Here is a 27,317-nt window from a genome sequence, read left to right on the forward strand (position 1 = left end):
TCGTGTTATCCGGGAGATCGTTTCCCGGCGTCGAATGGATTCTTCGGTGAACCGTCCGGAGAAGCGCTCCGAACTCCGGCAAAGCTCCAACCGTCCTGCAGCGGGCCGGTGGAGAGCACGGCGAGTGCTGTGACTCGCGCGCGAGAGACCCCAAGGGGAGCCCCGGTGACTCGGCAGCTTCGAGGGACACGATAAATAGCAATTGACGAGACGGGAATTGGAGTTCACGACTTGTGAATCTCTTTTCAAGAAAAAAAGCCGATCTCGTGACGTCCGGCTTCGGCGCTTCTTTGCGACCACGGCTCACAGTTCAAAAGCAGCGGGAACGAACTTCGCTCTCCCCCCGGACAAGGCTTTTTCCTCCCTTCTCCTTCGCCTTTGAGCATTCTCGTGTCAGCATTCGTTCCTGCTCACGCTGCTCGGTAATTCTCCCCAGCTCCCTATATCCCATTTGCCTGCCATTCCTGCGCTTTCCGGCCGCCCCATCCTTCTCCCCCAATCCCCAGTGACGTGCAAGACGGGGAAACCGCAGCTCCGACTCCACAGCTGCTTTCCTTTCTGCCGAATATCGTTCCCTCGGTTGTTCGTCGCGGCGATTACGAGCTGCCGCCTAGCCCTGCGGAACCAAGCAGAAAGTGAGATTCTCGTGCTGACGCTTTCCGGAGCAGTGCTGCTGCCCATCCACGATGAACGCCCTTCGGTCTGGTTCCGCTTTCGCTCTCGCGCGCCGGTCTGCGACCCCCTCTGCCCCTCTCTCTGCTCGCCTTCTCTCCTCTTCTTCCTCTCCCTCCAAACGATTTGCTTCGTCTGCCTCTGTCCTCCCGCGCTCTCACTCGAGAATCGCTGCGTCTTCCCGCTGCTCCGGATCGACTCCTTCGCTTTCCCGCACTCAAACTCGCACCATGGCTTCCGAGAGCAAGATCAAGGTTAAGAACCCGGTGGTGGAACTGGACGGTGATGAGGTATGGCTGGTGCCCCTCGCTCTTTTATAGCCCAAACTTTCCCCTGGCCCGTATCACAAGCCTGCATGGTTTGCTGGTCGGGTGCTGCGTTTTCGTCTTGGTCCGTCCGTCCGTCAACGCGGGGAAATACGGGGAAAGCTGCACGACTTCATACGTCGACTTGGCCAATTCGCCCATCTTGTCTACCCACCACACTGAGCTAACGATGATCTACGCATAAATTGTAGATGACCCGTATTATCTGGCAAGAAATTAAGGAAAAGGTATGCCTCAGAACACTCCCCGCCTCAATCACCGGCCTGCATGATCGTCTGCCCATTGCAGCCGATTACATGCGGTGATGCATCTCACTCGCAAGCTCTTGAAATCTAGACCGAGACTAACGGTGCTTCTCTAGTTTATTCTGCCGTAAGTGCTTGTCGCTGGCGTAATAATCATTCGATAGTCGCTAAGACCGCCAATCAGTTACCTCGATGTCGACCTGAAGTACTACGACCTGGTAGGTTCAGACATACCGATGACGTCGCTCGGGGCTGTAGGGCTGATCTCCTTTCTCTCTAGGGTCTTGAGTACCGTGATCAGACCGACGACCAGGTCACCGTTGACGCCGCCGAGGCCATCAAGAAGTATGGCGTTGGTGTCAAGTGCGCCACCATCACTCCTGATGAAGCCCGTGTTGAGGAATTCAAGCTGAAGAAGAGTTGGTGTTTCGATTAACCATGCTGCTGTGCAACGTGCCAGGAGACTAATGATCCTCGCTAGTGTGGCTCTCCCCCAACGGAACCATCCGTAACATTCTGTGAGTAGCCCAATCGCAACGCATGAACGCTTGATTAGCGATTGAAATGCTGACGCATCAGCAAAGTGGTGGTACCGTTTTCCGCGAGCCCATCATCATCCCTGCGATCCCCCGTCTGGTGCCTGGCTGGAACAAGCCCATTGTCATTGGCCGTCACGCCTTCGGCGACCAGTACCGGGCTATTGACCGTGTCATCCCCGGCCCCGGCAAGATCGAGCTGGTCTACACCCCGGCCGACGGTGAGCCCGAGAAGGTCCAAGTCTACGAGTTCAAGAACGGTGGCGGTGTCACCCAGGTGCAGTACAACACCGATGACTCCATCCGTGGCTTTGCCCACGCCTCTTTCCAGATGGCCCTGATGAAGGGCCTGCCTCTGTATATGAGCACCAAGAACACTATCTTGAAGCGCTATGATGGCCGCTTCAAGGACATCTTCCAAGAGATCTTCGAGAAGGACTACAAGAAGGACTTTGACGCCAAGAACCTCTGGTATGAGCACCGCCTGATCGATGACATGGTCGCCCAGATGATCAAAAGCGAGGGTGGCTTTGTCATGGCCCTGAAGAGTGAGTGCCTTGGCGATTTTCTGCATCATTCCATCTTTGCTCACCCGACTGCCAGACTACGACGGTGACGTTCAGTCCGACATCGTCGCCCAGGGCTTCGGCTCCCTCGGTCTGATGACCTCCACCCTAGTCACCCCTACCGGCGAGGCCTTCGAGTCTGAGGCTGCTCACGGTACCGTCACCCGCCACTACCGCGAGCACCAGAAGGGCCGCGAGACCTCCACCAACCCCATTGCCTCCATCTTCGCCTGGACTCGCGGTCTGGTGCAGCGCGGCAAGCTCGACGAGACGCCCGACGTTGTTGCCTTTGCCGAGGAGCTTGAGCGCGCTTGTGTCGATGTCGTCAACGACGAGGGTATTATGACCAAGGATCTTGCTCTGGCCCGCGGCCGCAAGGACCGCGAGGCCTGGGTGACCACCAAGGAGTACCTGGCTGCCGTTGAGCGGCGCCTGAAGTCCAACCTCAAGGCCCGTTTGTAGATCAGTCTCCTTGCTTATTGATGTGTCCATCTGCCCGCTAATATACGATATCTACCTCCTCTTTAGACCCCGGGGAGCCCCGGTCTAGCTTCTGGCATGTACAGCTGTCCAGACGAATAAAAATTGCTCTTTTTTTATCAAATTTGCCAGTAGACTTATCTCTTGTACAAACTCACATGATATTCCGGTTCATCGAAGGGTGTCCAGCGATCGGAAACCTTCCCTTCGCCAACATCCATTGACCATGCAGGTCACGGCTGCACCCACGCCGTTGAAGTTGCCATTCCCTCCAGTCAATACCAGCGGAAAATTCATTCAACCGAGAATACGAAGCTTTCTGACAGTCGATCAAGCTCATGGGCGGCCTCGTCGAACTACAAAGGTCTAGCCACCAGATGGGCCGCATCAAATACTACAGACACAGACCGAAAGTACATGATTTTGGAGTCTTGCAATGCCCAGAATTGGAAAAGACGTACCTCCACAACCAGAAATACGACTTCGCCGCACCGTGATTTGCCATCGACAGTCTCCCAGGGCCTGGATTGTCAGCCACAACACCAACGAACGGCCGCGTCGGATCTGGTTGAGTTTCTCATTCTGCACGGATCAATTGTCCAGACAACCGCCACCAATCCCAAGGCCAGCAGCGCGAGGAGGCAGGTGGACGGAGCATGGGGTTGGCTCGGCGAGGGCATCTCACAAAGCCCGATCCACGTCTCGGGGTACGGCTTGGCGAGAGACCGCGGGACTGGGGAGGCTCCACAACTCTGTCGGCACCAAGGAGCATGATGGCTTGTTGGGTTGTTCTGTCGGCCCGTCCAGATCCCCCAAATCTTTGACGCAATCGGATATCTGGCTTTCCTAATCCGGCGGGTGTGGAGGATGGTTGGACCAACTACGTTGGACGCGGTGATCTCACTGGCCACGGAGAGGCCGAGTACGAGAGTGGGCTGGAGCTTATTGGAGTGGGCTTGCGAAGAATCTTTTTCTTCAAGATAAAACGGGGATTTGGGCTGGTTCGTGTGGGTGGACTACCCGTTGTGCTTTAAGTATACTGGGGTCTCCATCGTCGATCGCTTCTGGTCTCGCCCTCGCTTTCCTAGCAATACGGCATATTTGAACGCCAAGGACTGTGGATCTACAGCAGAATTGAGACTCGATCTACTTATCGAGGACGTCTGACGGTGAAATCTCATCCAATGGAATGACACTCGCCTTTCTCGCCTTCTCATACGACTGTATTCGGCATTCTGCCAATGGCACGACTGATGACAACTCTCCTCTTGACTGAATATGAAGGTCTTGGCTGTTACCACGACATTCACAAGTTTGGCCGCTGTCTTTATGGCCGCCCGCCTATGGACACGCTTTAGGCTGGTGAAAGCTTCTGGATACGACGATTTGCTCGTTACCGCTGCGTTGGTAGGTCCCAGAATTATCTTCCGAAACGCGCTACTCACCTTGCATTCAGATATGCTCCATCGTCTTCTTTGCCTTCATCCTTGTCGGTATGTCAATTTTCTCGCTCTACCTCACCGGCAATCATGTTAACAGTCCCTTGTTAGAGCGCAACTATGGCCTGGGAGTCCCAATATCCAAGATCCCACCAGAAGTAGTGCAGACCCAGTTACGAGTAAGTCGGCCCTTGACCCATTGCTCGAACCCATGCTACGGGAAAATCCCACTGACCAAGATAGTATCTATGGCTCTCGATCCCTTTCTACAACCTCTCCTTGGTCCTGGCCAAGCTCTCCGCCCTTTTTCTCTACCTTCGTATCTTCCGCTCGCATACCTTTCTTCTTCTCACTTACATCACCATGGGATTCCTTATCATCTCGGGCCTCTGGATGGTCGTAAGCGGTTTTGTGTTTTGTGTTCCTATCAGGGACTTCTGGAGCTTGGATTATGCCGTCCATACTGAACACTGCCTGCCCCAGGGTGCAGTTTGGTTCTCCAATGCCGCGATGCAGATCCTCACAGACATCATTATTCTAATTCTACCCATGCCGCTATTGTCAAAACTGCAGTTGCCCACCCGGCAGAAGGCAGGGGTTATGTTAGTATTCGGCGTCGGAATCTGGTGCGTCTCTCACTACTCCTCCACGAGGGTATCTTTGCTAACCTACCGCCAGTGTAATCGCCACCAGTTCGGCCCGACTATACGAACTCAGCACTATGGTACGCGGCCAAGATTTCACCAGTAAGCATCCCAAACGCTTGCACTTCCATACACATATCCACTCACACGACCCAGAGAAAAACGCCGAAGCAGCCGTCTGGTCCTCCATAGAAGCCAACGTCTCCATAATCTGCGCCTGCCTCCCACCCTTAAACCCGCTCCTCTCACGCATCTTCTCATTCTTCTTCCTCCCCCGGCCCTTACATTCCTCGCGCACCTCCAAAGCCCGCTCCCACACAACCGATCTCACCGAATCCCGCAAACCGTCCGTCTTCGATCACGGCACCAGACCCAGCACCGACGGCGGCGTCTTCTTCAATGATTTCTTCTTCTCGGGCCCGGGCCGCTACTCGGCGAGCATTTCCAAAGCCAGTACCAACGAGGATGACCTGGAGACCGCGGATGGGATTCGGGTTGTCCGCGAGTTGCGCATGTCGGTCGGGGCCTCGGCTACTGCCCCGTCTAGCAATTCTCCGGATCGGGACTTTGAGATGGAAGAGAGGAGAAGTGGGAGTGGGAGTGGTGCGTACGGGACATCGAATCGTACGATTGAGTGGGATTTGGGAGACTTCGAGTTCCCGGATTATAAGGAGCGGATGAATGCTCCTATTTGATGGATATGTTGATTTGTATATATTCGATGCGTATTGGCCCTAAGGATTGGGATGCATATAAGCACATTGTAGAGGTAGTCTCAGAAATGCAGATCGATGCTCTAACAGCCAGAGCAAGCCCGCGAAAATTCTAGATTGCCATAACTGATGTGACCCCGATAATATATAGTATTGTTCTATCTGCCACGGCACAGAAATGCATCTACAGTGCTCCAGCTGTAGTGAAGCCCAACAAATATACTTTAACCATACTTATTCACGCCGTTCTCAGACCCGATCTGGCCGAGTCTTTCCATCGCATCGCTTGTTCAATCGCCTTCGCCACAGCCACACATTTCTCCTCTCCAAACCGCCCCCCGACAACCTGCACACCGACAGGCATACCGTCCACCAGATCGATATCATCTGCGACTAGATCAGCACCCCTCTCAAACCGAAAAATCACACCGCGAAACTCACATTGGTCCTTATTGAACCGGTCGCTCGCGTTCCGCGGGACATGATCTAGCCATTCCTGGCTAGGAACATCCTTTTCTCTAGAAACAGTGCCAGCCGGCACTGCCAGAGCGGCGTAGCCAAGTAAATTCCAGATGCTGGTGTATCCCACGTACGCGCTGGACTTGACCCAGGTCCAGGGCTTATATCCGACCCAGGGTGTGGAGGGCATGATCAGGGCGTCAATGCCGGAAGATACCCACCGATCGAGGTATGCGGTCTCATAGAGGTATTTGTCTGCATTCAGCTAGAAATGCATATCCCGTTAGTACGCTTCCGAGGATTGTCTGCAGAGTGATTTACCTGGTGCGTCTCTGAGGTTGTCAAGATGTGCTCCGGCGTCCCGACTAGCATACCCTCGACGAGCGGCTCGCCGGTCATTTCGATTCTCTTGCGACATCCCTCGCCGCCGTCGGACAGGATGGCTTTTTCCCATAGTTCATAGGCGTAGCCATGGGACGTCGCGTCCCATTCGACGACTGTCATACCGGCGTTAGAGAATGTACTTCGTGTAGGGTTGACAGACCTACCTCCATGCCCGGCTGCCTTTAGTGCAGCAACCGTATCGCGAACAGCCCGTGCAATGGGCGGCTGGACCTTGACCACGCCGTCATCAACCAAGTATGCAATCTTCAAACGCTTGGCGCTCAGCGAGGCAAGGCTACTCCTCCATGGCACAGGAGCGGTATGCTGGTCAACCTCCCAGGGCGATGCACACGGCAACGCTTCCATATAACATTCAATAGAGGCCAGGCTACAGCTCATCGGGCCAGCAACGGAGCGGACAATATCTTGCCCAGGGCTGCATCCAGTCTGGAGTCAGTATTCCCACAGCAAACCCAAATCAAACCGAGGGTAACGAGAGCAACACTGACTTTCCCCGCTCATACGGATGCCTTCCGGGACTCGGCGATAGCCCATACAATCCACACAAACTCGCGGGAATCCGAATCGACCCTCCGAGGTCCGTCCCGATGCCGAGGACACTGCCCCGAGCGGCGATGAGGGAGGACTCGCCGCCAGAACTGCCGCCGGAAATGAGGTTGCGGTTGAGCGGGTTGACACATTGCCCGAAGACGTGGTTGTAGGAGTCGGACATCATCATCGACTGCGGGAGATTGGTCTTGACGTATAATACTGCACCCAGGCGACGCAGAGTCCTGGCGACGGATTTGTCGGCCGGCGCTGGGCTGTTGGTCAGACCGACCCATCCTGTGGATATCGGTGAGTATTGATAGTCAGGTCAGGCGGTGGGTGGTCTCGTACCAATGGATGTATCCACACCTTTGACGGAAAATAAGTCCTTCACGGAGACTGGAAGCCCATGTAACGGCCCGGCAGTCTTGCCCGTCTTCGCTAGGGACTCATCCAGCTCTTTGGCAACTGCAAACGCATCCTCAAAGAAGATCTCCGTGCAACATGTCGTGAGTTGGTGTGCCAGCGCTGCGCGTTTGGCGAATACCCGCGTTAGCTCGAGGGAGGAGAGCTCTCCAGACGAGAGTTTGCGAAGGAGAACTGCGATGTCGGTTTCTTCTGTCAAGGCCAGCTCCGCCGGGGACAAGATCTTGCGCAGATACGCCAGGGCATCGGGGGTGGATTCGGCCGAGGGAATCTCGGATAAGCGCCATTCGGGCGGGATCAGGGCGAGCTGGTCGGCTCGTTTCTGGGCGGCGAGGTCTAGGTATGATGCAGTGGCGGCCATTCTTTTCGATTCCAAATGCAGAGAGAAATAAGGACTGTGGGTGGCTTCTAGGACCGTCGGGGTTATGTAGAACTGCAGTCAGCATATTCGCGTATAGATAAGAAGTGCGGAGAGATGGTAGATTGGTTGCCCGAATAGGAAAGGAATCTAAGTCGAATATCCTCCAGAAGCAACGTGCATCGCGCTAGCAGATCATTCGGCTCCTCCAGCGCCGCTCGCATTGTTCCTGTGCATCCGGATATCTCGGAAAGTCGCACATCTGGCAGTTGCGCCAATACGCTCGCAGAGTCTCGCACTGCCTCACGGTGGAGGCGTGCATCCCTGTCAGATAAGCCGGCGTGGCTAGATGCACGTAGAACCGAGAGCCGGTGGAGATATCTGATATGGCATTGCATACCCGATCGACCATGGAGGAGATCACGTCGGAATGAAATGATTGCGATGCATTGCTGCTGCTGTCTCCGACACGACCAAAGGCCACAATCGCCCCCGTGCATCTGTACACCACAGCTGCGAGACCTCGCTCGGTCGAATCAACCGTACTGAGACGAAGTACTTGATCCATAGCTCTCGAGCTAAGATCAACGACGTCAATATCGACGTCCGGCTTTGCCAGGTATGCAAAGAGCTCAAAGGTATCCGGTGGACAGCCCACCGAGTCGAAGAAGGCCGCACATAAGATCCCGCGGTGCCAATCGCCAAAGATCAACGCGCTCTGTCGGACTAGCGCGCCAGTTACGTCAAACCACACCAGATATGCCAGCACATCAGCCAGACCGGGGATTTGCTTCGCGAGACCATCGAAATCCTTCTTATCACGACAATGTAGGTCGAGCAGGGAGCGGGCGCCCTGAAGGTGACGATGCCATTTCCCAAACGATCCACAGCATACTTCGAAGATGGCAAATGTCGCAATGGCAAAGAGCGCGATCGGGTGTGCTGACTCGATGACTTTGCTGAGATTCATCAGCGCGCCCAGGTGGGACTGGATGGACTGCTGGTTGTTGGCACCTTGTAGCCGCGCGCGCGCGAAGCTTAAAGTGCGAGAGATGAGCTCGACGCCTTCATGAGGCAGCTCCTTGTTGCTCAAGTTGATCTCCTGGTAGAAGTGAGAGAGCAGGTCGATGAAGCCGTATAGATTGACCGGGATGTTCTTGGTTGTGTGTAGTTCCCCTGCATGCTGTTCTGATGCCGAGGTTGTTGCTGGCGAGGAACAAGGGGACTTCGAAGCTGCTTTCGGTGTTGCAGGCTTCTTCTCTCCTATCCATACCACTCGTTGTGGATAGCTGCAAGTTGTCCCGCTCTGCTGACATGACTGGCAGCGCGGGCGGTTGAGATCGCATTTGATGCCTTTCACTCGGCAGCCGTGACAATGTCGGTCATGCCGGATGCCTCGAGGCTTCTTGATGCCTGTCATTGCGTTTACTGTGCGAAGCAGTGAGATGGATTCCACGCTGGGCTGGTTGTAGATAAGGCGGCGGGGAAAGCGAACGGATTACCGCTTTAGTGCTAGCAAGGCGATGGAGCAGACCGAACAGGATTCAAGAAACGAGTGACATTCGGGAATGGTAAAACCGCATTCTGTCGGAGCACAGTAAAGGAGCGAACATTGCAACAAAACAGCAGAAGGAACAAAGACAGCTATGGGCAGCCAGAACCCGAATCTCTAAGCTAAGGGCAAGCGAGTGACAGATCAGTATGTACAACTTTGGAAGCAGCAATACAGACGACTCAAGCACTAGTGCAGAAAGTATTCAAGCATTGCAGCCCGAGACCCAATATCAATCAGAACAAAACCAATAATGAAAGTACGCCGATCAAATACACCGGAACTCAACGATGAGGCACAGTCGAACTCCAAGACGGAATCATCTCATGCCAGTACCGACTTTTGGCCTCCTGTTCTCTTCGGCCCTTGGCCATTTTCTCCCGTCGCTCTCGTCGCTTAGTGGATGAGTTGACTTGTTCGGGCTTGTCGTCTTGAACAGGATCCTTGGTAGTCGGGCTGGCTTGTTCCGACTGTCGTGGTTTGTTCGCGCGACGGCGACGACGAACTCGTGCACGACGCCGAGCTGCAGAGTGAACTCGGTGAACCTTTGAGCCCCGGGAGGAAGCCCGCGAGCGAGGCTTAGGCTTGCTCTGGCTTGTAGTCGACTTTTGCAAACTGGGTCCCCGGGATACCGGTTTCTTTTGTCTCTTCTTGAGCTGCTCCACAGCAGCGGTTAGGGACCGTTCGGATGCAATGCTCTCATTCGTATGAGCTATGGAGCAAAGCGAGGCTGCAATAGCTGCCGCAATTTTCATTTCCGTGGGGCCCAACGAAGGCAGCTCCCGGATATCCCCCCCTGGGTCGGGGTTCGAGCTTGGTATACCAGCACTGCAAGGTACCGGAACATCCTGCGGGTCGATGGATGTAGCTGGAGTATCCAGTCTTGGTGGCGGCGAGACCCTTTGGGATGGTTGTATTCCAGCAACCAACGAATTCTCGTCAGAAGAGCTTGACCTCACAACACTCAAAGGTTTGTGCGAGGCGACCGGTGCAGTGACTGGATTGGAGCTTACGTTGGGCATGCCAAACATGTAGTAGCCAAGAAACGGATTCTGGACCCCTGAATGGAATGAAGGTTGTCCAAGAGATGTCAGTGGAAATCCCGGAGGAACCTTGGGCCCTGCAAGCGACAAATCGTAATCCCCGGTAGGTTTGAAGAACACTCCTGGGCAGCTCTTAGTCTGGCTTCCACTGGACTGAGGAGAGTCCTCATTTCTCTCGGAAATGCTCTGGTGTAAGGAGTCGACGCTGCTGGAACAGTGATGGCAGATCACGTCGTACTCCCCTTCACGCGGAATGTAACTGAGCGAGACAGGCTGTAGACCCATGAATGTGTCCGGACTCCAGTTGCAAACCTGTAACCAGGCAGGGAGCTCATCTACTGGGATCAACGGTGCAAGTAGGCCACCCGGGCGAAAGATGCAAAACCGGGGTCGAGGCTGAGCGTGAGCGAACATATATGGTGTTTGAAACTGCATGATGAACGGATAAATGGAACAAAATGAGTGACAGAATGAATAAAGGAGCGTGATGCTTTCCAAATGAAGGGCTTGCACAGCGGGGTTATGGAAGCAGATGGTAGAGAGAAGAGAAGAGATGAGAGGAAAGAGGAGTGTTGTATTCTGAGCAGTTGGTGTTTACAGTTTTGTCTGCGCCTCGCACCTTCCCTTCTATCCATGCATCCATGACGACACCAACAACAAATGTAGACAATAGATGTCACGAGAAAATGGCAGGCGCGAATTTCTCTTCTAACTGGGCACATATGTTCCATTCTTGCAGTCGAATCCCAACTGCGGATTCAGCAACGCGGTGGCATTGATACAGATTGCCGTTGGCGGACTCATGCTCTGTGGAATGACTTCGATGTTCTGCAACGCAAAGTCCTTGCATGACGAGTCGGTATTGCACTCAATAATGACGGAGTCTGTGTGATTGAGATTGGGCAGTCCGTCATCGTACCAACAAGGGTCCGACACGCACGATCCATCACCCGGTCGATAGGTGTTGATGGTGCCGGTGAAGCCTGACCAGGTGAAATCCTCCATCATCACGGAGGCGTTGTTGAGGCGCCCGGTTGTCACTCCATTTCCGAGTTGGGTCTGCGAGGACCCCTGGTTGGTATAGCTCTGGGTCACAAAGATCGGGAAGGTGACATTGTACACTCGAATGTTCTTCCAAGTGACATTCTTGACAAGTCCTTGGCCACCCATCCACGATTTGAATCGGGCACCGTAGACTGCGTCGATGACTGTGACATCTTCAAATCGGATATTGGACACATTAACAAAGGACGACTGGTCCTGACCCAGCGACCCAATGCTCATGCCGTGGCTTTGATATCCGATGGTATTTCTCTCAAACACCACATCATGGGACCCATCCTGCACCGCGATGGCGTCGTCGCCGTTATAGATCACGCTATCCGAAATGCGGATATTGGTGCCGGTGACATCGAAGCCATCCGTGTTAAAAGGGAAGGATCCGGTCGACTCTGCATCAATGAATGCATGGCGAACAGTGATATCGTCTCCTTTCAACTGCACATTCCACGCAATCGGCTTGCGCGACTTGAAGTAATTCAACGACCCATTCGTGGTTTTGAAGCTCATCAAATGTGGCCGGTAATCTATCCCTGTGCCGTTGACAGGATTCGCATCCCACCAGGCTTGACCATATGAGTTGATCCAGCCATGATTGACATTCGATGAGCCGACATAGTCAATTCGAGGGCCCGAGAAGGAAAACCAGTATGTGCCACTGGAATAAAGCGATCCGCCAGTGCCGTTGACAATGCGTTGGATGGTGGCAATGCTCCGGGGGAGATGAAGAATGCCGTTCATGCGAATCTCCACATTACTCAAGTTGGTCGCACTGATGGGTTGGAAGATGTTGTAGTCGACGCCTTCCTGGAAGACGATCACAGAATCAGACGCACATTCTGCAAATGCCTTTGCGACCGCAGGCGAGTCGTCGCGCGTGCGGTTGGAGGAAGCAATTACGCAGCGATGCGAGCGACGGGTGTCAGAGCGTTGAACAAGTGGCACGCCCAACACGACAGAAGAGGACAAAACCCATATGGCTGCGATGAGGATCAGCATGGTTGACAGAAGATATCTCAGAACAGCCTCTGCTAGATCTTTCCAGCGGCGGCCATGCTTTTATACATTGTCCCTTTGGCGGAGTTATTGAATGTGAGATCATGCATACCCCAGATCAACCGAGAAAATGCACTACCCCACAATGCGGAGAAAGATGGAGATTGACGGCTTTGAATGGACGGACTTTTGCCTCCCAGTATCCGGGGTCGCAGGCGCGATTGGTGGGAAATTTGCAGCGATCGGCGAAGATTGAAGTGGACTCGATACTATACCTCAACCCGAGCAAGGCAGCAAACTCCATTGTGAACAGCCAAGGCTCGTACTGTAGGGAAACCACTTCCAATACATTCCGGTATTGAGGTGGAATCGGACCGCCAAGTTCAAGTCCACCAATCCAGTCGTAACATGCGCAGGCCACAATACAGCCCGAAACTTCAAGTCTCCCCGAATTCTATACTGGATCTCCTTGGGGTGTTGAAACATCGCTTTGGATGCATAGCCAACTGTAGACAGAGGGTCACCACAGCAGCCATCTGCGACTTGCTTCGCTGATGGCACCTTTAAAGGCCCACAAGTAAGCCTCCACGCTTTGCTAAGGACATTCTTCCATTTGACTGAGATACGAGGAGTTCACTTGTGAAATTCGAGGTTCTGCGTGAGAACAAACATCCAGTATCGTCACCGGCCACGGGTAGACGGGTCGGTTGAGCATGTTCCCGAAGGCGTTGCAATTCCATCGAATATCGCACCGAGTAGTTATTACACCGTTTTGTGTTGGATTTTGGCAGTACGCTGTATACCGTTCGCCTGTCCGTAACCATTCGGGACTTCGAGACCTTCGAAAGACTGACCTTCCCGGGCTGGGGGTTGTCGGCACCTGTGGATTTCCCCTTCTCCTGTTGTTCATTAGAGTGAATTATTTATGGGCAGGTTCCAATGGTCACAAATCTTCGAGTAACAATAATCAGGGATAATCAGGGATAATCAGGGATAATGTTGGCTGGGTCAAGAACCCCGGAATGCATATTTAGCATTATTCCATACAGGACTCGGCAGTGGGGCTCGGCCCGAGCCCCACATCCACGCGAAGTCAAGTCTTGGCATGCATCCAAATTAACAAAGAGAATCTGATCTGCATATCAAACACACTGGAATTGACCGCGACGCGTGTCACCAAAAAAAAAGATAAGAACGACAGAAGCAGGGATTGAACCCGCGATCATGGGAAACTAGACACCTCGTTGCCTGCGTAGACAGATGCCTCGCGGTACCTACACAAAGGCTTCGCGATATCTCTGTGATAGCTTTATCTACCTGGATATACATTCTTGCGAAGTACCCCGAAGGTATTTATCTTAAGAAGAGACTAAAAAAAGTTACCCCCCAAGCCAACCCCCCCCCCCCCCCCCATAGGACGCTCAGGTACCTATGGTCGAGTGAGCTTGGGGATCCCGCCCGCCCTCCGGTACCTCCCCGCTGTTCGGCGGACACCCGGACCATGTCCACTACCAGCTACCCAGCAATGACCGCAATGGGACCAGTGGTGGTGTTTCCACTCAGCCACCGGGGGAGGTTGTTGCTCATAAAAACGAAAATTGGTATTTAACGACCAGCGCGCTCTTATTTTAAGGCAGGTGACAGCGGACCCAACACCCGTGGCATCACATAGAAAACTAACCTTCGCCTACTACCTAACATATCCATCGATGCCCATACACCCAAGTCAGCCTCGAAGCACTATTATCGTATTCTCACGTTCCCCCCCTCCCCCCCAAAACATTCCCATACTCCCATTCCCATATTCATTCACTTGGCAGCTCCCGAGATGCCTTCGTGAGAGACCTTCCAATTACCTTTTGTTGATTATTCTCTTCATGCTCATGCCAAGGGTCGTACTCGAGGGTGTCCCATCGCTATTTACTTCATGCAACATCAACATCAACCTCACTGGACAACAGCTTCAAGCATTATGCTCGTAGAGACAAGTTTCACGTAAAGTCCAAGAGCATATAGTATGATATTGTCATGAGTACGTAGAGCAGCTTGTGATGATCAATTGGGTTGGACCTGCATGTTTTCATCTTAGCCCGTCAAATCTCGATCTGTCATGACAACGTAGACCTTAGCTTCCTTTGGTGCTTGATTCTCATAACGCTAGTTCCAGAAGTTGGGTAATGTTCGTTGATACTCGAGGCAATGAGCTACAGACTAAAAGATATAGCAGAATCGATCGCCACTTCAATAACCACGGGAAGCCGAGCAGAGAATAGGATACGCATAGAGAAAGCAACAATCCCAGATGTGGCAATTCAAGTATCGAGTCCTCGGCGGCGTCTCCATCCGAAACGCCCCTCACTCGCTAGCCGTCTCCTCGACATATCTCTTCAACCCCTCCACCCACAACTCGAAGCTGTTCTGCAGCGACTTGCCGTACATACACTTCACCACGTAAGCCAGCCACCCAACCTGAAGCTCCCAGTTGCGCACCTCCGTCCCGCGCCGCACGGCATCGCCCTCCCCGACTTCGACCTCAGTGAGCTCGTGCACACGCTCCGGAATCAGAAGCGACGGCCTCATCGAGCCCGGCGCATCGTGATCCATCGCCCATGTAATCCGGCCCGGAGTCCCGGTCTCTGGATCCGGCGCGGTGTATTCGGTCACGACGATTCCGGAGTCCGTCGCGGCTTGGGGTTTTGTGGAGGTTGGGTCCATGCGGACATGGAAGGTCATTTTCGTACCGACCTGGAGAATGGGGGAGAGTGGTTCTTGGGAGGCGTCAGGTGTGTCGGTGCTGGACTGGGCGTTGGGTTGGTGGCGGATGGTTACGCGTGGCACAAAAGGGTTCCAGGCGGGCCATGTTGATGTGTCGGTGAGTGCTTGCCAGACTTTCAGGGAGGGCGCGGCGATGAAGATTGAGCTGCCAATGTGGAAGACTGCGTCGGCTGGGGCGATGTTGGGAGTGGCCCTGGAGGCGTTGGTGGGGTTGGTGATGGTTGTCATGGTGAGTTGGGGACTAGGGAGTTGAGGTTGGAGATGCAGGAAGCAGAAGTGACGTCCACAGGGTGAACGTGGATGACATTTGTACACCCGCCCGTTTAGGCAACCCGTGGATGGGTTGCATCGATGGATGACGTCGGGAGCGTTTATCCGAGCCGCTCAGGCTCTCGTCGGAGGGCGCATCCTTCGCCCTTTCTGGGAATCCGTGCGAACCAATGCGAGGATGCCGAGGCGGGCAAAATTAAAGTACGGACGATCAAGGAAATCAGATCGATGCAATATAAGTTGATGTATATTAGAGATCAAAAATCAAAATCTGAGTCAAATGCAATGTTGAGTCACCACGACAACTCCATCTAACCGGGTATCTCATCTATGCCAAGCAGTGTATCCCAAACACATGCTCCCAAATATGCCCGAAAAAAAATGCAACCTTATGTGACAGACGTAATGCTAATCCAGGGAAGAAGCCGAAAGAAATATTAGAGACAGATGGTAGTGTCAAGTGATTAGGTGGAAGACGCGATAGCCATCCATTGTTGCGCGTCGATCCGCTGTGCCGGGTCCTTGGCAACAGCAGGCTGGACAAGTTTCTCCACAAAGCCATTCCGCGGTATACGGAAGCCGTTGTTGCCCGAGCGGGTGAATTCGAGGATGCGGTGACCCTCGCGGGCCATGGCCAGGCGCTGCATATTGCTCGAGCCCGGGTATAATAGTAGATCTCCAGTGGCTGCGGCCAGCAGAGTTGCGGCAAGCGAGAAGACATCCGAAGCTGGGGTCGGTGCCACGTCACCGGATTTCAAAGATGCGAGGGAAAGTAGCTCGGGCGCCGTGAACGGCGGCGTGAACGCGGACATGGATGCGCGGGTGGTATCCGGGCTGGCAGCGGACTCGAATGGGATCTCAACCGCTGATGAGAAGTCCGCAAAGAGCGGCTCGTATGGGAATGCGCCTGCCACCGTGCCAGGCTCATCGGTCGGTATCGGGCGTAGCAGCAGATTATGTGGCTTGACATCACCGTGGATAATGGCTGCCGTGTGATGGAGCCATGCGAGGCCGCTGATCAACTTACGGGCCAGATCCCGCCATGAGTTCGGGCCCTGTACAGGATCGAACATCGTCGCAGTTGAGGACTGCCTCTTCCGCATGAGATCGGCCTGGTCTTCGATAAATGTTGAGAGTGCCAAGGGAACGGCAGACATGACCAATGCCTCGGAATCGGTGTGGTATCCATGGAACGGCACAACGTAGTTCTCACATCCCGGCGTCCGATGGAGACGCGTTAAGGTCAGGGCCTCGGCCTGGAGCACTGGGCGCGCATCACGGCGCAATGGCGCCTTGACTGCATAGACGCGACTGATGGCGACTGGTGAGCTGGGTGGGGTATGGGGAGCCGAAGTGGGCGCGCTCGGGGTTGAGCGTGCTTTGTAGACGATGCTCCATGCGCCGCGGCCAAACTCAATGGGGCGATCCTCATCGTCGCGAGATATTTCGACGGCATCTGTGAATCGCAGCGGCGTCCAGACGGTTCTTCTCAGCAGAGCGACCGTCTTCTCCGAGGGTGCGTTGTGGATCGGACTCGGGATTGATCGAGCGGACTCGCCGCTGTCTCTGCCTACCGGGGTCACTGGAGGAGTGAGGTTGGAAGCCGAAGTCGGTGTTGGGAGTGAGTTGGCCTTGACATCTTGACCAGTTTGAAGCGACAATGGGAAGGGTGAAATGGTCGGAGCCATGTTGCGGTACTCGACGCGAGTATACTTGGAAGGCGGCAGTTGTAATAGTGAAGGTGCGCGCGGAAGAAGCAGATAAGACGCTTAGCCCACGCAGTCCCACGTACAAGATGGCAAGAATAAGCCGAGAAGGTCAGATGCGGCCAGAGGTCACTGCTCTCAGCGCCACCGGCGACAAGGACGACTTTTGCGCGCTGCAAGCAAACCTCATAATCCACGGTTTAGGGCACGGGTATGACGTGGTGGCGGCGAAAAGGCGACGAATGCGCCCAACGGGGCCACAAATGCGGACTGTGGGTGATTCTTCAGGGTCTTCAGTCGCGACGACTGGAATTCTGAGTTCAAAACCCAGGGCGGGCTTCGAGGGCCTCCTCGACTTACCGGGGGGAACAAAGAGTGATAGAGGCGCAGTGGTCCATGATGGGCACGGCCGTCGGCTATTAAAGGCCGTCTTCATAGGAAAAAAAAAAAAAAAAGAAAGGAAGGAAGAGCACCCGCCCACTTTGACGCTGGACTGGGGCGATGGCCGGTCTCGACCGAGCAGACCAGGGAAATGACAGAGACACAGAAATTTAGGGTGATCGACGATACGACGGTGGTAGGCGTGAACGTGGTTGGCGATTTGATTTGGGGAGAAACTGGGAAATTACGGGCTCCATCGCGGGTTCGCGCTGCTCGGGCCCACCCGCGTGGTTGAGTCTTTTTGTACCTCGGGTGATATTGGAGAGAAATGATTCGAGATAGAGTATAGAATATGAGAGACGGTGGACAACTGAAGCCGGTGGAGGACCGCGGGTTGTTCGCAAGGAGAAAGTCACCGAGACAGGTCGGATACCGAACGCGGTGCGCGGCTCCGCTTGCGTCTGTTAACGGGCGCGTTGAGACCCGCATGGAAAGGACGATAGGAACGGCCAGAATATTAATACTAGGCTGAGATATGGACAACGTTTAATTTTAAATCCAGCCTAGTGCGATAATAGCCTCCGAGTCACCAATGGCCGGGGATCCTGAGCCCCGTGTCCTTATCATGCCAAGCCCTCGATTCGGTCGAGTCGATTAAGATAATAATAATCTAGATCTAGCTCTATCTATTGTACATGCAAGTAGTGACAAGAACTAACTACATATGGTACATCACACACCCATGGATCCGGGAATTTAGTGCAGCCTCTTCTTGTTCAGGAGAAATTCGCCGCTGCGGAAAGTGGTCAACGTTCCCCCAAGCATGCGGCTGAACTGCAGCGCCGACAGATCCAGCGAGTGCCGCTGGTACTCCAGCAGCAGATCCCAGATCGTGGACGCCGGCACAAACCGCAGCCGAACCTGGCTCAAGTCATAATCTAGATTCTCCTGGAAACAGGTGTTTGGATCCGCCGTAGGGTCTTCGAGCGGCAATGGTCCACAGCCCGGCTTGAGCCGTTTCTGAGCCACCAGCGCCAGGCTGGGAATACTTCGGACTAGCTCGTTGGCGCTGCGCCTAGGGAAAATAGCGGAAGCCAGCTCGGCCACGGTCATGTTGTTCCGCGTGCTAAAGATCAGGGTGACCATGTCGAAGAGCTGCAAAAGCTCCTTGCGCTTCTCCTCGGGAACCTCCTTCAATTCCCGCATGGCAACGGGCGTCTCATTGGGCTCGAAATAGAGTACTGACCGTGGGACCCGAGGGTAAAATTCCTGGGTGTCGATGCGGAGTGGTTCGAAGGGCCGTCGGTCCCAGAGCAGGACGGAGTCGTCGAAGTTGTTGGAGAGAGCTGTCGCGCGTTCGTCGTCGACCATTCGCTCATAGCCTCGAAGGGGCCGGTAGTGAATGGTGGTCATTTCATCTGCCAGGGCAGCGGTCATCGTCGCGATCTCCTCATCAATCTTCCTGAGCTCGTCCACACTCATGCTCGGGTTGGCCGCCGCACGCGACAAATCCCGGCCGCGCTCATCAATCTCCAGATGCTTTTTCACCACGCACGCGCGGATATAATGGATCTTGTTGTCGGCGTTCAATGCTGCAATCGCGAGCCTAACTTGTTTCTCTACCGCGTCGGGGGTGTCTTTCTTTGACCGGTCACAGCCTTCGAGGGTCTTGGCCAGACGGTCATGTGTTTCGGTGCGAACACGGGGTTGATACGGGATTTTGCTTCGTCCTTTCGCGTGTTGCGGGTTTTCCGGGGCGGGGAGCAAAGGCGGCGCTTCCCGGCCTGGCGGAGTGACGATGTTGTCGGCCGCGGCCCTGTCAGCGACTCGGCTGACGCAGTCTGTCAGCGGGCCCCATCCTTTCATGGTAGGCCAGGGTTCATGATCGTAGGTGCTTGCAACCTCCATGGCACGTAGCGCGGAGACCTCTGTCATGAATGCCGGTCGTTTGCGCTCTCCCACAGATCGTGGAAGGACGGACTGTATTTCTGTGAAAGGAAAGCTAGCCAATATTCGGACGCTGCCGTACCCATGAAACCCTGTTTGTGTCATACAGTCTCCCATTATTGCGCTCCACCATCGAGCCGGCGTATAGTGATCTTTTTTCGACGTCGCCGTTGACGGATTGGCCAGCACCAGCAGAGTGTCGTTTCTCAGCAACGATCCGGCCTTTTGCCCGCGCGAGACATGCTGTGCTGTCTGTTCAGGAAAATATCGTTCTAGGAGTTCGTCCCATTTATTCATAGTATATATGTCCGTCGACACGAGCTTGTAGCAAGGGTTGTGTCGCGCGAGGTCCTTAAGCATTGGCCCATAAGCGGTCATATCCGGCTCGACCAAGACATGATGACGAGGGCGGAGGAATTCGTTGACTTTTGATGACCAGAGCCCAGCGCCTGGCCATAGATCGAGGATGTCGACTGGCTGATTCCTGCGGAGGTAGGGGGAGAGTCGCTGGAGAATATCGGCTGCGCGAGACGATTGTCGCATCAGTCTATTGGTCGCATGAAGAGAATAAAGAGCTTTATCAGATTCATGAGCTTACTGCATAGCTGATCGCTCACAATGTTCGACTGGAGGGTTCCTTTCCGAGTGGCGTCTGTGAACACTTGTTGCTTGATCGTCTCGGTCACCGGGAACCGCGCCGAGGTGGCCCATTTGCCGACGTGAACCATTTTCAGGTAAGTTGCAATTCGAGAGCTTGCTATTATCGAGGCTGCTGCAATGAGTGACCCAGTCCACTCATACAAGGCATGGCCGTCTGTCGTCGGAGGAAGGAGTTGAGTTGAAAGGCAGAGAGAGCTTTTTTTTTTCTTGGGTGCGGAGACCTTGCGGGTTCCGCATGCCACCAGGCATCGATTCCCCTCGCCGTCTACTCCAGGCTTCCCTCTTGCTCTCCTTCCTTCTTGTCCGCGCGCACTCACGGCCAACGCTGGTGCCCGAATGCACCTGTGCTCGTGTCCGTGTTAATTCTCGCTGTTCTTCGGGCCAGCTCTCGGAGATCGCCGTTCCCAATCTACGTCAATCATGCCCCTTCAGACCGAATCCGCTTGAAGAGGGGCTCTCGATCTCAATCCACCGAATTGTCCGCAGCGTGTACACTTTGCGCGCATCCACATACTCGCCATGGCTTCTCAGATTCCGATGTCCAGTACCGGAGGCAGTCCCCCTCAGAGCGTGGAGAGGATTACCCGAATTGCCCAGGACTACGAGTACAATCCGGGGGTTCGGCTACGATATTGGCTCCGAACTGCTGCCACGCTTCTTCGTGAGGTCAGAAACACCTTTCGGGCATCGTTTTGCGGGAGATCTAATCTTATATCGTGCATTAGGCGCAAGTCTACGAACGCGAGGGACATGACGAGCAGACATACCTCCTACTGTTCCGACACGCCCAGCTGGTTCTGGTAAACCTATCAAAACACCCGGATGCACAAAAGGATGAAAACGACCGGAAGGCGCTGGTTGAAGCCGAGAAAGAAGTTGAGAAGAACCTCAGCAGACTGGAGCTCCTCAAACCTCGGATAAACAAACGATACGAGCGCTATACTCAACTGATGCGCGAGCGCCAGTCACGTAAGCTACCGTCTGACTCCAGCCTGCTTCCTGAGCCTCGAGGACGACCTGCCGACCCTGCCCTGACTGGTGTTGCGGAGCCTTTGGAGGCCGGTGCGAACCGGGATCTTGCAGTTCGATTGGCACAGTCCGAGCTCAACCGCAGAGCTACCGTTCGAAGATCCAAGGCTCAGCCTGGATCCTCTGAAGATGATGGCGACACACGTCGAGCGGCCGGCGTCTGGGGAGACTGGGAAAGCGCATTCAAGACAGATAATCGACCAGGCGATCATGACCTGAGCCAGCGGATTCAGGACATTCGGTCCAACATCGACCACTCGCAGAAAGCCCAACCCCAGCGTGGCCAGAATCCTGTACTGCACGAAACATCATCTGCTGTGGCTTCCACCTACAGCTACCCCACTGTGCCACGCCAGAAGCCATTGGAGTCGACCATCTCTCCTGGTCAGATTGCCATCCATGATAAAAACGCTGAGCGACATCCACCTCCCATTGTGCCGCCCAAGGAGCATATTGAACCCAGCAAGGCGTTGTTCTTCGACGGACCACAGGCACACGAACCTCCCCCTCGTCCCTCTAAAGTCACATCAGTGCCGCCCCCTGCTCCGAAGATACAATCCTCAGAAGACACGATCCCAGCGCGGTCCGAGCTCGATCCGTCTAGTTATACATTCAAACCCTCTGCATACCTAGAGAATGGGACACCTCTGCGCTCGGTTTTCCTGCCGGCCAATCTTCGATCCCGCTTCTTGTCCCTGGCCGGGCCCAATACTCGCCGCAATCTAGAGACATGTGGCATTCTCTGTGGCACCCTTGTGTCCAATGCCTTATTCATTTCTCGTCTCGTGATTCCAGAACAAATCTCAACGTCAGATACCTGTGAAACTACGAACGAGTCCGCAATATTTGAGTATTGTGACTCCGAGGATTTGATTATGCTCGGTTGGATTCACACGCACCCCACGCAGACGTGCTTCATGAGCTCGCGTGATCTGCACACTCACAGCGGCTATCAAGTGATGCTTCCTGAGAGCATCGCGATCGTGTGTGCACCGAGTAAGAACCCGGACTGGGGCGTGTTCCGTCTGACTGATCCACCGGGGCTGAAGACGGTCCTCAATTGCCGACAGACCGGCTTGTTCCATCCACACGCCGAAGAGAACATCTACACGGGTGCATTGAGGCCGGGGCATGTGTTTGAGGTAAATGGATTGGAGTATGAGACTGTAGACCTGCGGCCGAAAGAGTCGCAGAACTGAGCTTTCACATCTCTGGTTTCTGTTATTCAACTGAATATGATACCCTCGATGATTTTCTTCTCTAATGGCCATCAGGCTATACAAATCTTTATCTCTCGGCATCAGTCTCGGCCTTTCAGGACTGGCCTTCACTACATGATTGCACATAGTTTGGGTATCCCCATCTCGCCAACACCGCTCGTGTATGGAGCTCTACCCCGCGAGCTCGGAGGCCAAATGTTGATGGGCTCTCTTCGAGTGAGTGCGTCTTTTCGTCGCCGATCCCGAACTCTCCTGCGCCTTGTGGGAAGAGGTGGGAGATCGACGACCTCGCGATTCCCGGCGGCCGGCCTGCCGTGTATTCTAAGCCTCTCATGTTAGCCATCTACGTCTTTGAAATGCTGCTATGCAACATCTTCCGGCCCCCGTGAAATTCAGTAGATACTGGGATACCGTGCTGTACTTACCGGGGCCCTGTCTTCATCATGTTGGCGAATGGCAGCTTCATTTTCCGTCCGGATGATCTCCTTGAAATGACTGCTGGGGGGGAAATTGGAGGTCATGTTCGCTCTGCTGTTGTCGGCCTATTTCAGAAGAATTGGAATCAATCAAGCCCTCCAGTTCAATGGTTGGATTTCCTAGGACGATGTAGTGCGGTTCTACGTAATCTCCCACTGCAGAATCCACGCCGACATTTATATGAAGCCGAGTCCGCCACATCTCCGTCATCGCGTCTCTAGACGGCGAATCGGGGGCCCATTCCGCACCATTGAGATCCGAAGGATTTATCAGATTGAATGTTTCCGAATTCGAGCCATCTGGAGTTACAATCGAACAGAATCCCCGCAATCCTGGCTTATACATGTCCTTGGGTACCATGTATAGCCATGCGCCAGCATATCTCTCTGAATTGTCCCGAAATGGGATATAGCTGGTGCAAGATCTGCCTTTGCGGTGCAGATGATCGATCAGAATGCTATATCTGCCAGCTCAGGCCGACGTGCAACGCGCAGCACGAGGTGGAAGGTTGGAGATGGGAGATGGGAGATGGGAGATGGGAGATGTCGCTTGTTGGCGCCGACCCCACGCGATAAGCGATAAGTCTCGGCCTCGTCTTCACCCCGGACTGCGGGCTTGATCTTCCCATCCCGCCTGCTCCAGATCGCACGCCGCGCCTCAGCTTGCACACTTGCACTCTCCGCCATTTACTCGAATTGCCCGTATGTCGTCCTCATCACAGGGGGAATCCCCCTCCGACACCCCGATCACCTCAAGCTCCACCAGATCCGGGTCTCACACGCCCCAGCAAAAACACCCGAATCCTTACTCCCAAGCCGCCTCCTACTTCTCCTACCCCGTGAGCCACGTCGTCTCAGGTCTCTATAGGCGCTTGACAGATCCCAACACCGGCCAAGAAATGCCCTCTGCAGCTCCGTGGTCGGCCTCATCCTCGTCCGAAGTCTTCACGCCGCGCCGAACAGCCTCGCCCTTCCAGCCGCCTCCCCTCACGCCACTAACACTCACAATCCCCAAGGGCGCCGACCTGCTCCAACAGCAACTGCTGACCCGCGCACTGGCCGAGGAAATTCGCCTCCTCGTTCCTGCACGCCTCCAGCTGGTCGAGAACTGGCGTCTCGCATACAGCCTCGACCGCGATGGCGCCTCCCTATCGACCCTCTACGACCACTGTGCTGAATTCTCCCAACGCAGCCCGCGGGCGGGCTACGTCCTCGTCGTGCGCGACGCCTCTACCTCTGGCACTGTCTTTGGCGCCTACATGACCGACCCACCGCACCCAGACTCGCAGTTCTTCGGCACCGGCGAGTGCTTCCTCTGGCGCGCAAGCGTGCTGCCGCCCCCTTCCAGCCTCGGCCTCGCATTCTCTAGTGATGGCCCCCAGACAGAAGAGGCTCTAGAGCGTGCTGGTCTGCCACCGCCCCCTTCCGCGGATACCACTCATGCCGGCCGATGGAGTACCTTGCGCAATGACCCCAAGTCAAAGTCCGAGTCGCCGGCGCGCAATCTCAATATGAATATTAAGACAAACATTTCTGCGGCGAGCGGTGGTGCTCTGGCACCTCCGTCGCCGTCGTCTATCAACACCCCGTCTCGAAGCGGGGCGAGTACCCCCGAGCGCATTCGTTTCAAGGCATTCCCTTATAGCGGAGTGAATGACTACATGATGTTCTGCGAAACGGGGTTCTTGAGTCTCGGTGCTGGGTAAGCGTCATCTACTGATATTGCTGATGTGTCCGGCGACTGACCAGTATTGTAGCGATGGCCACTATGGGCTGTGGGTTGACTCAAGCCTTGAAAAGGGCGTTAGTGCCCATTGCCAAACATTCGGAAACGAACCTCTCTCCGACGAGGGCCAGAAATTCGACATCCTGGGAATCGAAGTGTGGTATGTTGGTTCGTGAGCCACTTCCACCCACGACTCTCAAGGCATACATGATCCCCAGAGGTGCCCCGCATCTTGAAAGGAGCTGATGCCAACAAAATCCATACAAAGAGAAGGTTCGGACAGGAAAAGTAACAACAGTAAATACCAGAACTATCCAAGTGAGAATAGCCAGTGCTTGGAGGAAGCCAGCATCTAGTCATGGTGGAGAGGTGGGAGATCTTGCCATTCCCCTCCACTGGCGCATCGTTTTATGACTGCATTTCCTTTTGAATACCCGAGCTGCGATGCTCAATCCTACGCGTCGTTGCTCCTGCTTTCATTTATTTTTGACTTGGATCTCTGACCCAGCGCTCGTTTGATGCTCTGATTATTAGAGAAAAGGGGCAAAGTCTGCTGTTCTGTTCATGAGCTCTTGTATAAATCTCATCCTTGGCGCCTTCATCCGCATTAGAAACAGATTCCAGTCATCTTCATTTCCTACCCAGCCCTCCCTGCAGAATTGACTAACCCAAACAAGTTATTTCTGGACAGTCTGTGTATCTGTTTTCCTTGCGAAAATTTGGCACAATATGCACATCTAGGAGACCGCAGTGGAATCTCGTTGAACAGCAGAATCTAGCGGATTGGTTCATTGACAATCTGCTGGCCATACAAGATACACTTTTGCTATCAACCTGCAGGAGCACAGCCAACAGTCCCATAAGGCTTTAACGCAAGAGCAGCAGTCTACATCTTCACAGCCGAGTCTGTTTTGTGTGCAGTGTTACTATTCAAAATATTCTTAAGCTGCCTCACATCGTGCAGGTGAAGTCTTCCGTCCATACAGCTACAACCTAGAGGCCCCCTTCAAATCCGCAGATATAGACAATGAAGCAGTTCGGGCAAGAACGTGCTAACCTCGCTAGACATTGTCAGGGCATACTCAGTTTCATGGTAATCACTGGATGCTTGTACTCGAGGCTGCAGTGACTCTTTAGCGCCATTCTGAGTCAACGGCGCCGTCGGACATTTTCCCGTTCGCACTTATCGGCGAGTTTCGATGTGTCAACACCCCATCTTATCCGATGCCTTCTTCCACCAAGCTATAGAAGCTACATTACGCACATCCAAGTTTCCCAAAATCACGGATCGAGAGCGAGCCTTCACAATGACCTCTCAGTCCCCCAGCGCCGAGGCTCGAATCACCAATGCTCTCCAAAACTACAAGGCAGAGTATGAGCAGAAGCATCCCGAATCCAAGAAGGCCTTCGAACGGGCCCAGAAAGTCCTCCCAGCAGGAAGTACTCGATCCGTTCTCGTGTCGGAGCCGTTTCCTTTGGTAGTTCAGTCTGCCCAAGGGCCCAACTTCACCACTGTGGACGGTCTGGAATATGTCGACTTTGTATCTGACTACTCGGCCGGCATCTATGGCCACTCGCACCCAGTGATTCACGATGCCGTCAACCAGGCCCTGGCGACGGGATTCAGCCTGGGTGGAATCACGCAGAAGGAGGCAGAGCTGGCTGAGATATTGACCAGGCGCTTCCCTTCTCTCGAGAAGGTTCGGTTCTGCAATTCGGGGACGGAGGCGAATACCTTTGCGATTGCGACGGCGATGGCTTACACGAAAAAGAAGAAGGTTGGGTACTTCTCTAATTTCTCCTCGATCTTCATCCTAACATCTCCCTCGACTAGATCATGGTCTTCGACAATGGATACCATGGCGGGACGTTGAGCTTCGGCAGCCCCGACAACCCGATGAATCTACCTCATAGATTCGTCTTGGGAAAATATAATAGCGTCGAAGAGACCCGCCCTCTGATAGAGGATGACATCGCGGCTATTCTGATCGAACCAATGCAAGCCGCCGGGGGCATGCGTCCTGCGACTCCTGAGTTCCTCTCCTTCCTACGCCAGGCAGCCGACCGCGTTGATGCAATCCTCATCTTCGACGAAGTCGTTACCTCCCGACTGCACTATCACGGCCTCCAAGGCGCCTGGGGTATCACGCCCGACATGACGACCGTCGGCAAGTACCTGGGCGGCGGATTCCCATTCGGTGCCTTCGGTGGCTCTGCCAGAATAATGGACCTGTTCGACTCACCGGACAAGTCCACCAGTCTGCATCACTCCGGCACGTTCAATAACAATATCTTCACCATGACGGCTGCCGTTGCAGCGTCCAAGCTGATTACGCAGGCCGAGCTGGAACGCCTGAACCAAATGGGCAACGGATTCCGAGAATGGGCGAGCGAGATTCTCCGGGAGAGAGGTGTCGAGTCGATGTCCTTTAGTGGCTATGGAAGTGCCATTGGCGTCCACTTCTCGGGTGATGATGCTGAGGCTCTGCGGGACTGCTTCTACTTTAGTTTGATAGCTTGCGGTGTTTCGATTGGAAGACGTGGATTTATGTCGCTGAATCTGGCCCACGATGAGAGCTCGATGGAACGACTTCGCGCGGCAGTGTCTTCCTTTCTGGACGAGGGACTGATGCTCTAATTCCAGTCTCTTGTTAGTGACAGCATGACGGCCAAGTCAATC

At 54.3% G+C, this 27,317-nt stretch overlaps 13 protein-coding genes across 13 annotated transcripts; 5 read left to right on the forward strand and 8 right to left on the reverse strand.

Annotated features, from left to right (window-relative positions):
• Positions 1–686: 686 nt before the first annotated feature.
• Positions 687–2,807, forward strand: N7459_000356 (Isocitrate dehydrogenase; the record flags this gene model as incomplete). Its single annotated transcript, XM_056939541.1, has 5 exons — positions 687–962; positions 1,524–1,662; positions 1,725–1,761; positions 1,828–2,327; positions 2,383–2,807. The coding sequence occupies 5 exons, from the start codon at positions 687–689 to the stop codon at positions 2,805–2,807; spliced, it is 1,377 nt and encodes a 458-aa protein (XP_056803821.1).
• A 1,296-nt stretch (positions 2,808–4,103) lies between these two features.
• N7459_000357 (uncharacterized protein) lies at positions 4,104–5,603 on the forward strand (the record flags this gene model as incomplete). Its single annotated transcript, XM_056939542.1, has 5 exons — positions 4,104–4,232; positions 4,282–4,318; positions 4,376–4,443; positions 4,508–4,890; positions 4,943–5,603. 5 exons carry the CDS (start codon positions 4,104–4,106, stop codon positions 5,601–5,603), a joined length of 1,278 nt encoding a protein of 425 aa, XP_056803822.1.
• Positions 5,604–5,859: 256 nt separating this feature from the next.
• On the reverse strand, positions 5,860–7,800 carry N7459_000358 (Amidase; the record flags this gene model as incomplete). The annotated part of the gene is made up of 4 exons (XM_056939543.1): positions 5,860–6,345; positions 6,402–6,900; positions 6,974–7,310; positions 7,365–7,800. The coding sequence occupies 4 exons, from the start codon at positions 7,798–7,800 to the stop codon at positions 5,860–5,862; spliced, it is 1,758 nt and encodes a 585-aa protein (XP_056803823.1).
• A 184-nt stretch (positions 7,801–7,984) lies between these two features.
• Positions 7,985–9,217, reverse strand: N7459_000359 (Zn(II)2Cys6 transcription factor; the record flags this gene model as incomplete). The annotated part of the gene is made up of 1 exon (XM_056939544.1): positions 7,985–9,217. One exon carries the CDS (start codon positions 9,215–9,217, stop codon positions 7,985–7,987), a length of 1,233 nt encoding a protein of 410 aa, XP_056803824.1.
• A 416-nt stretch (positions 9,218–9,633) lies between these two features.
• N7459_000360 (uncharacterized protein) lies at positions 9,634–10,827 on the reverse strand (the record flags this gene model as incomplete). The annotated part of the gene is made up of 1 exon (XM_056939545.1): positions 9,634–10,827. One exon carries the CDS (start codon positions 10,825–10,827, stop codon positions 9,634–9,636), a length of 1,194 nt encoding a protein of 397 aa, XP_056803825.1.
• A 273-nt stretch (positions 10,828–11,100) lies between these two features.
• Positions 11,101–12,450, reverse strand: pgxC (putative extracellular exo-polygalacturonase; the record flags this gene model as incomplete). Its single annotated transcript, XM_056939546.1, has 1 exon — positions 11,101–12,450. The coding sequence occupies one exon, from the start codon at positions 12,448–12,450 to the stop codon at positions 11,101–11,103; it is 1,350 nt and encodes a 449-aa protein (XP_056803826.1).
• A 2,352-nt stretch (positions 12,451–14,802) lies between these two features.
• N7459_000362 (SRPBCC domain-containing protein) lies at positions 14,803–15,450 on the reverse strand (the record flags this gene model as incomplete). The annotated part of the gene is made up of 1 exon (XM_056939547.1): positions 14,803–15,450. The coding sequence occupies one exon, from the start codon at positions 15,448–15,450 to the stop codon at positions 14,803–14,805; it is 648 nt and encodes a 215-aa protein (XP_056803827.1).
• Positions 15,451–15,956: 506 nt separating this feature from the next.
• Positions 15,957–17,180, reverse strand: N7459_000363 (protein kinase domain-containing protein; the record flags this gene model as incomplete). The annotated part of the gene is made up of 1 exon (XM_056939548.1): positions 15,957–17,180. One exon carries the CDS (start codon positions 17,178–17,180, stop codon positions 15,957–15,959), a length of 1,224 nt encoding a protein of 407 aa, XP_056803828.1.
• Positions 17,181–18,335: 1,155 nt separating this feature from the next.
• On the reverse strand, positions 18,336–20,254 carry N7459_000364 (uncharacterized protein; the record flags this gene model as incomplete). Its single annotated transcript, XM_056939549.1, has 2 exons — positions 18,336–20,047; positions 20,125–20,254. The coding sequence occupies 2 exons, from the start codon at positions 20,252–20,254 to the stop codon at positions 18,336–18,338; spliced, it is 1,842 nt and encodes a 613-aa protein (XP_056803829.1).
• Positions 20,255–20,705: 451 nt separating this feature from the next.
• On the forward strand, positions 20,706–22,414 carry N7459_000365 (putative endosome-associated ubiquitin isopeptidase (AmsH); the record flags this gene model as incomplete). The annotated part of the gene is made up of 2 exons (XM_056939550.1): positions 20,706–20,852; positions 20,912–22,414. 2 exons carry the CDS (start codon positions 20,706–20,708, stop codon positions 22,412–22,414), a joined length of 1,650 nt encoding a protein of 549 aa, XP_056803830.1.
• A 192-nt stretch (positions 22,415–22,606) lies between these two features.
• On the reverse strand, positions 22,607–22,956 carry N7459_000366 (uncharacterized protein; the record flags this gene model as incomplete). Its single annotated transcript, XM_056939551.1, has 2 exons — positions 22,607–22,756; positions 22,861–22,956. The coding sequence occupies 2 exons, from the start codon at positions 22,954–22,956 to the stop codon at positions 22,607–22,609; spliced, it is 246 nt and encodes an 81-aa protein (XP_056803831.1).
• A 659-nt stretch (positions 22,957–23,615) lies between these two features.
• Positions 23,616–24,813, forward strand: N7459_000367 (putative oxidative stress response protein Oxr1; the record flags this gene model as incomplete). Its single annotated transcript, XM_056939552.1, has 2 exons — positions 23,616–24,613; positions 24,669–24,813. 2 exons carry the CDS (start codon positions 23,616–23,618, stop codon positions 24,811–24,813), a joined length of 1,143 nt encoding a protein of 380 aa, XP_056803832.1.
• Positions 24,814–25,944: 1,131 nt separating this feature from the next.
• N7459_000368 (acetylornithine aminotransferase) lies at positions 25,945–27,275 on the forward strand (the record flags this gene model as incomplete). Its single annotated transcript, XM_056939553.1, has 2 exons — positions 25,945–26,415; positions 26,472–27,275. 2 exons carry the CDS (start codon positions 25,945–25,947, stop codon positions 27,273–27,275), a joined length of 1,275 nt encoding a protein of 424 aa, XP_056803833.1.
• Positions 27,276–27,317: the final 42 nt, after the last annotated feature.

The sequence above is a fragment of the Penicillium hispanicum genome, assembly GCF_028827665.1.
Source record: "Penicillium hispanicum strain IBT 35686 chromosome Unknown utg000001l_segment0_segment0, whole genome shotgun sequence".
Taxonomy (NCBI): domain Eukaryota; kingdom Fungi; phylum Ascomycota; class Eurotiomycetes; order Eurotiales; family Aspergillaceae; genus Penicillium; species Penicillium hispanicum.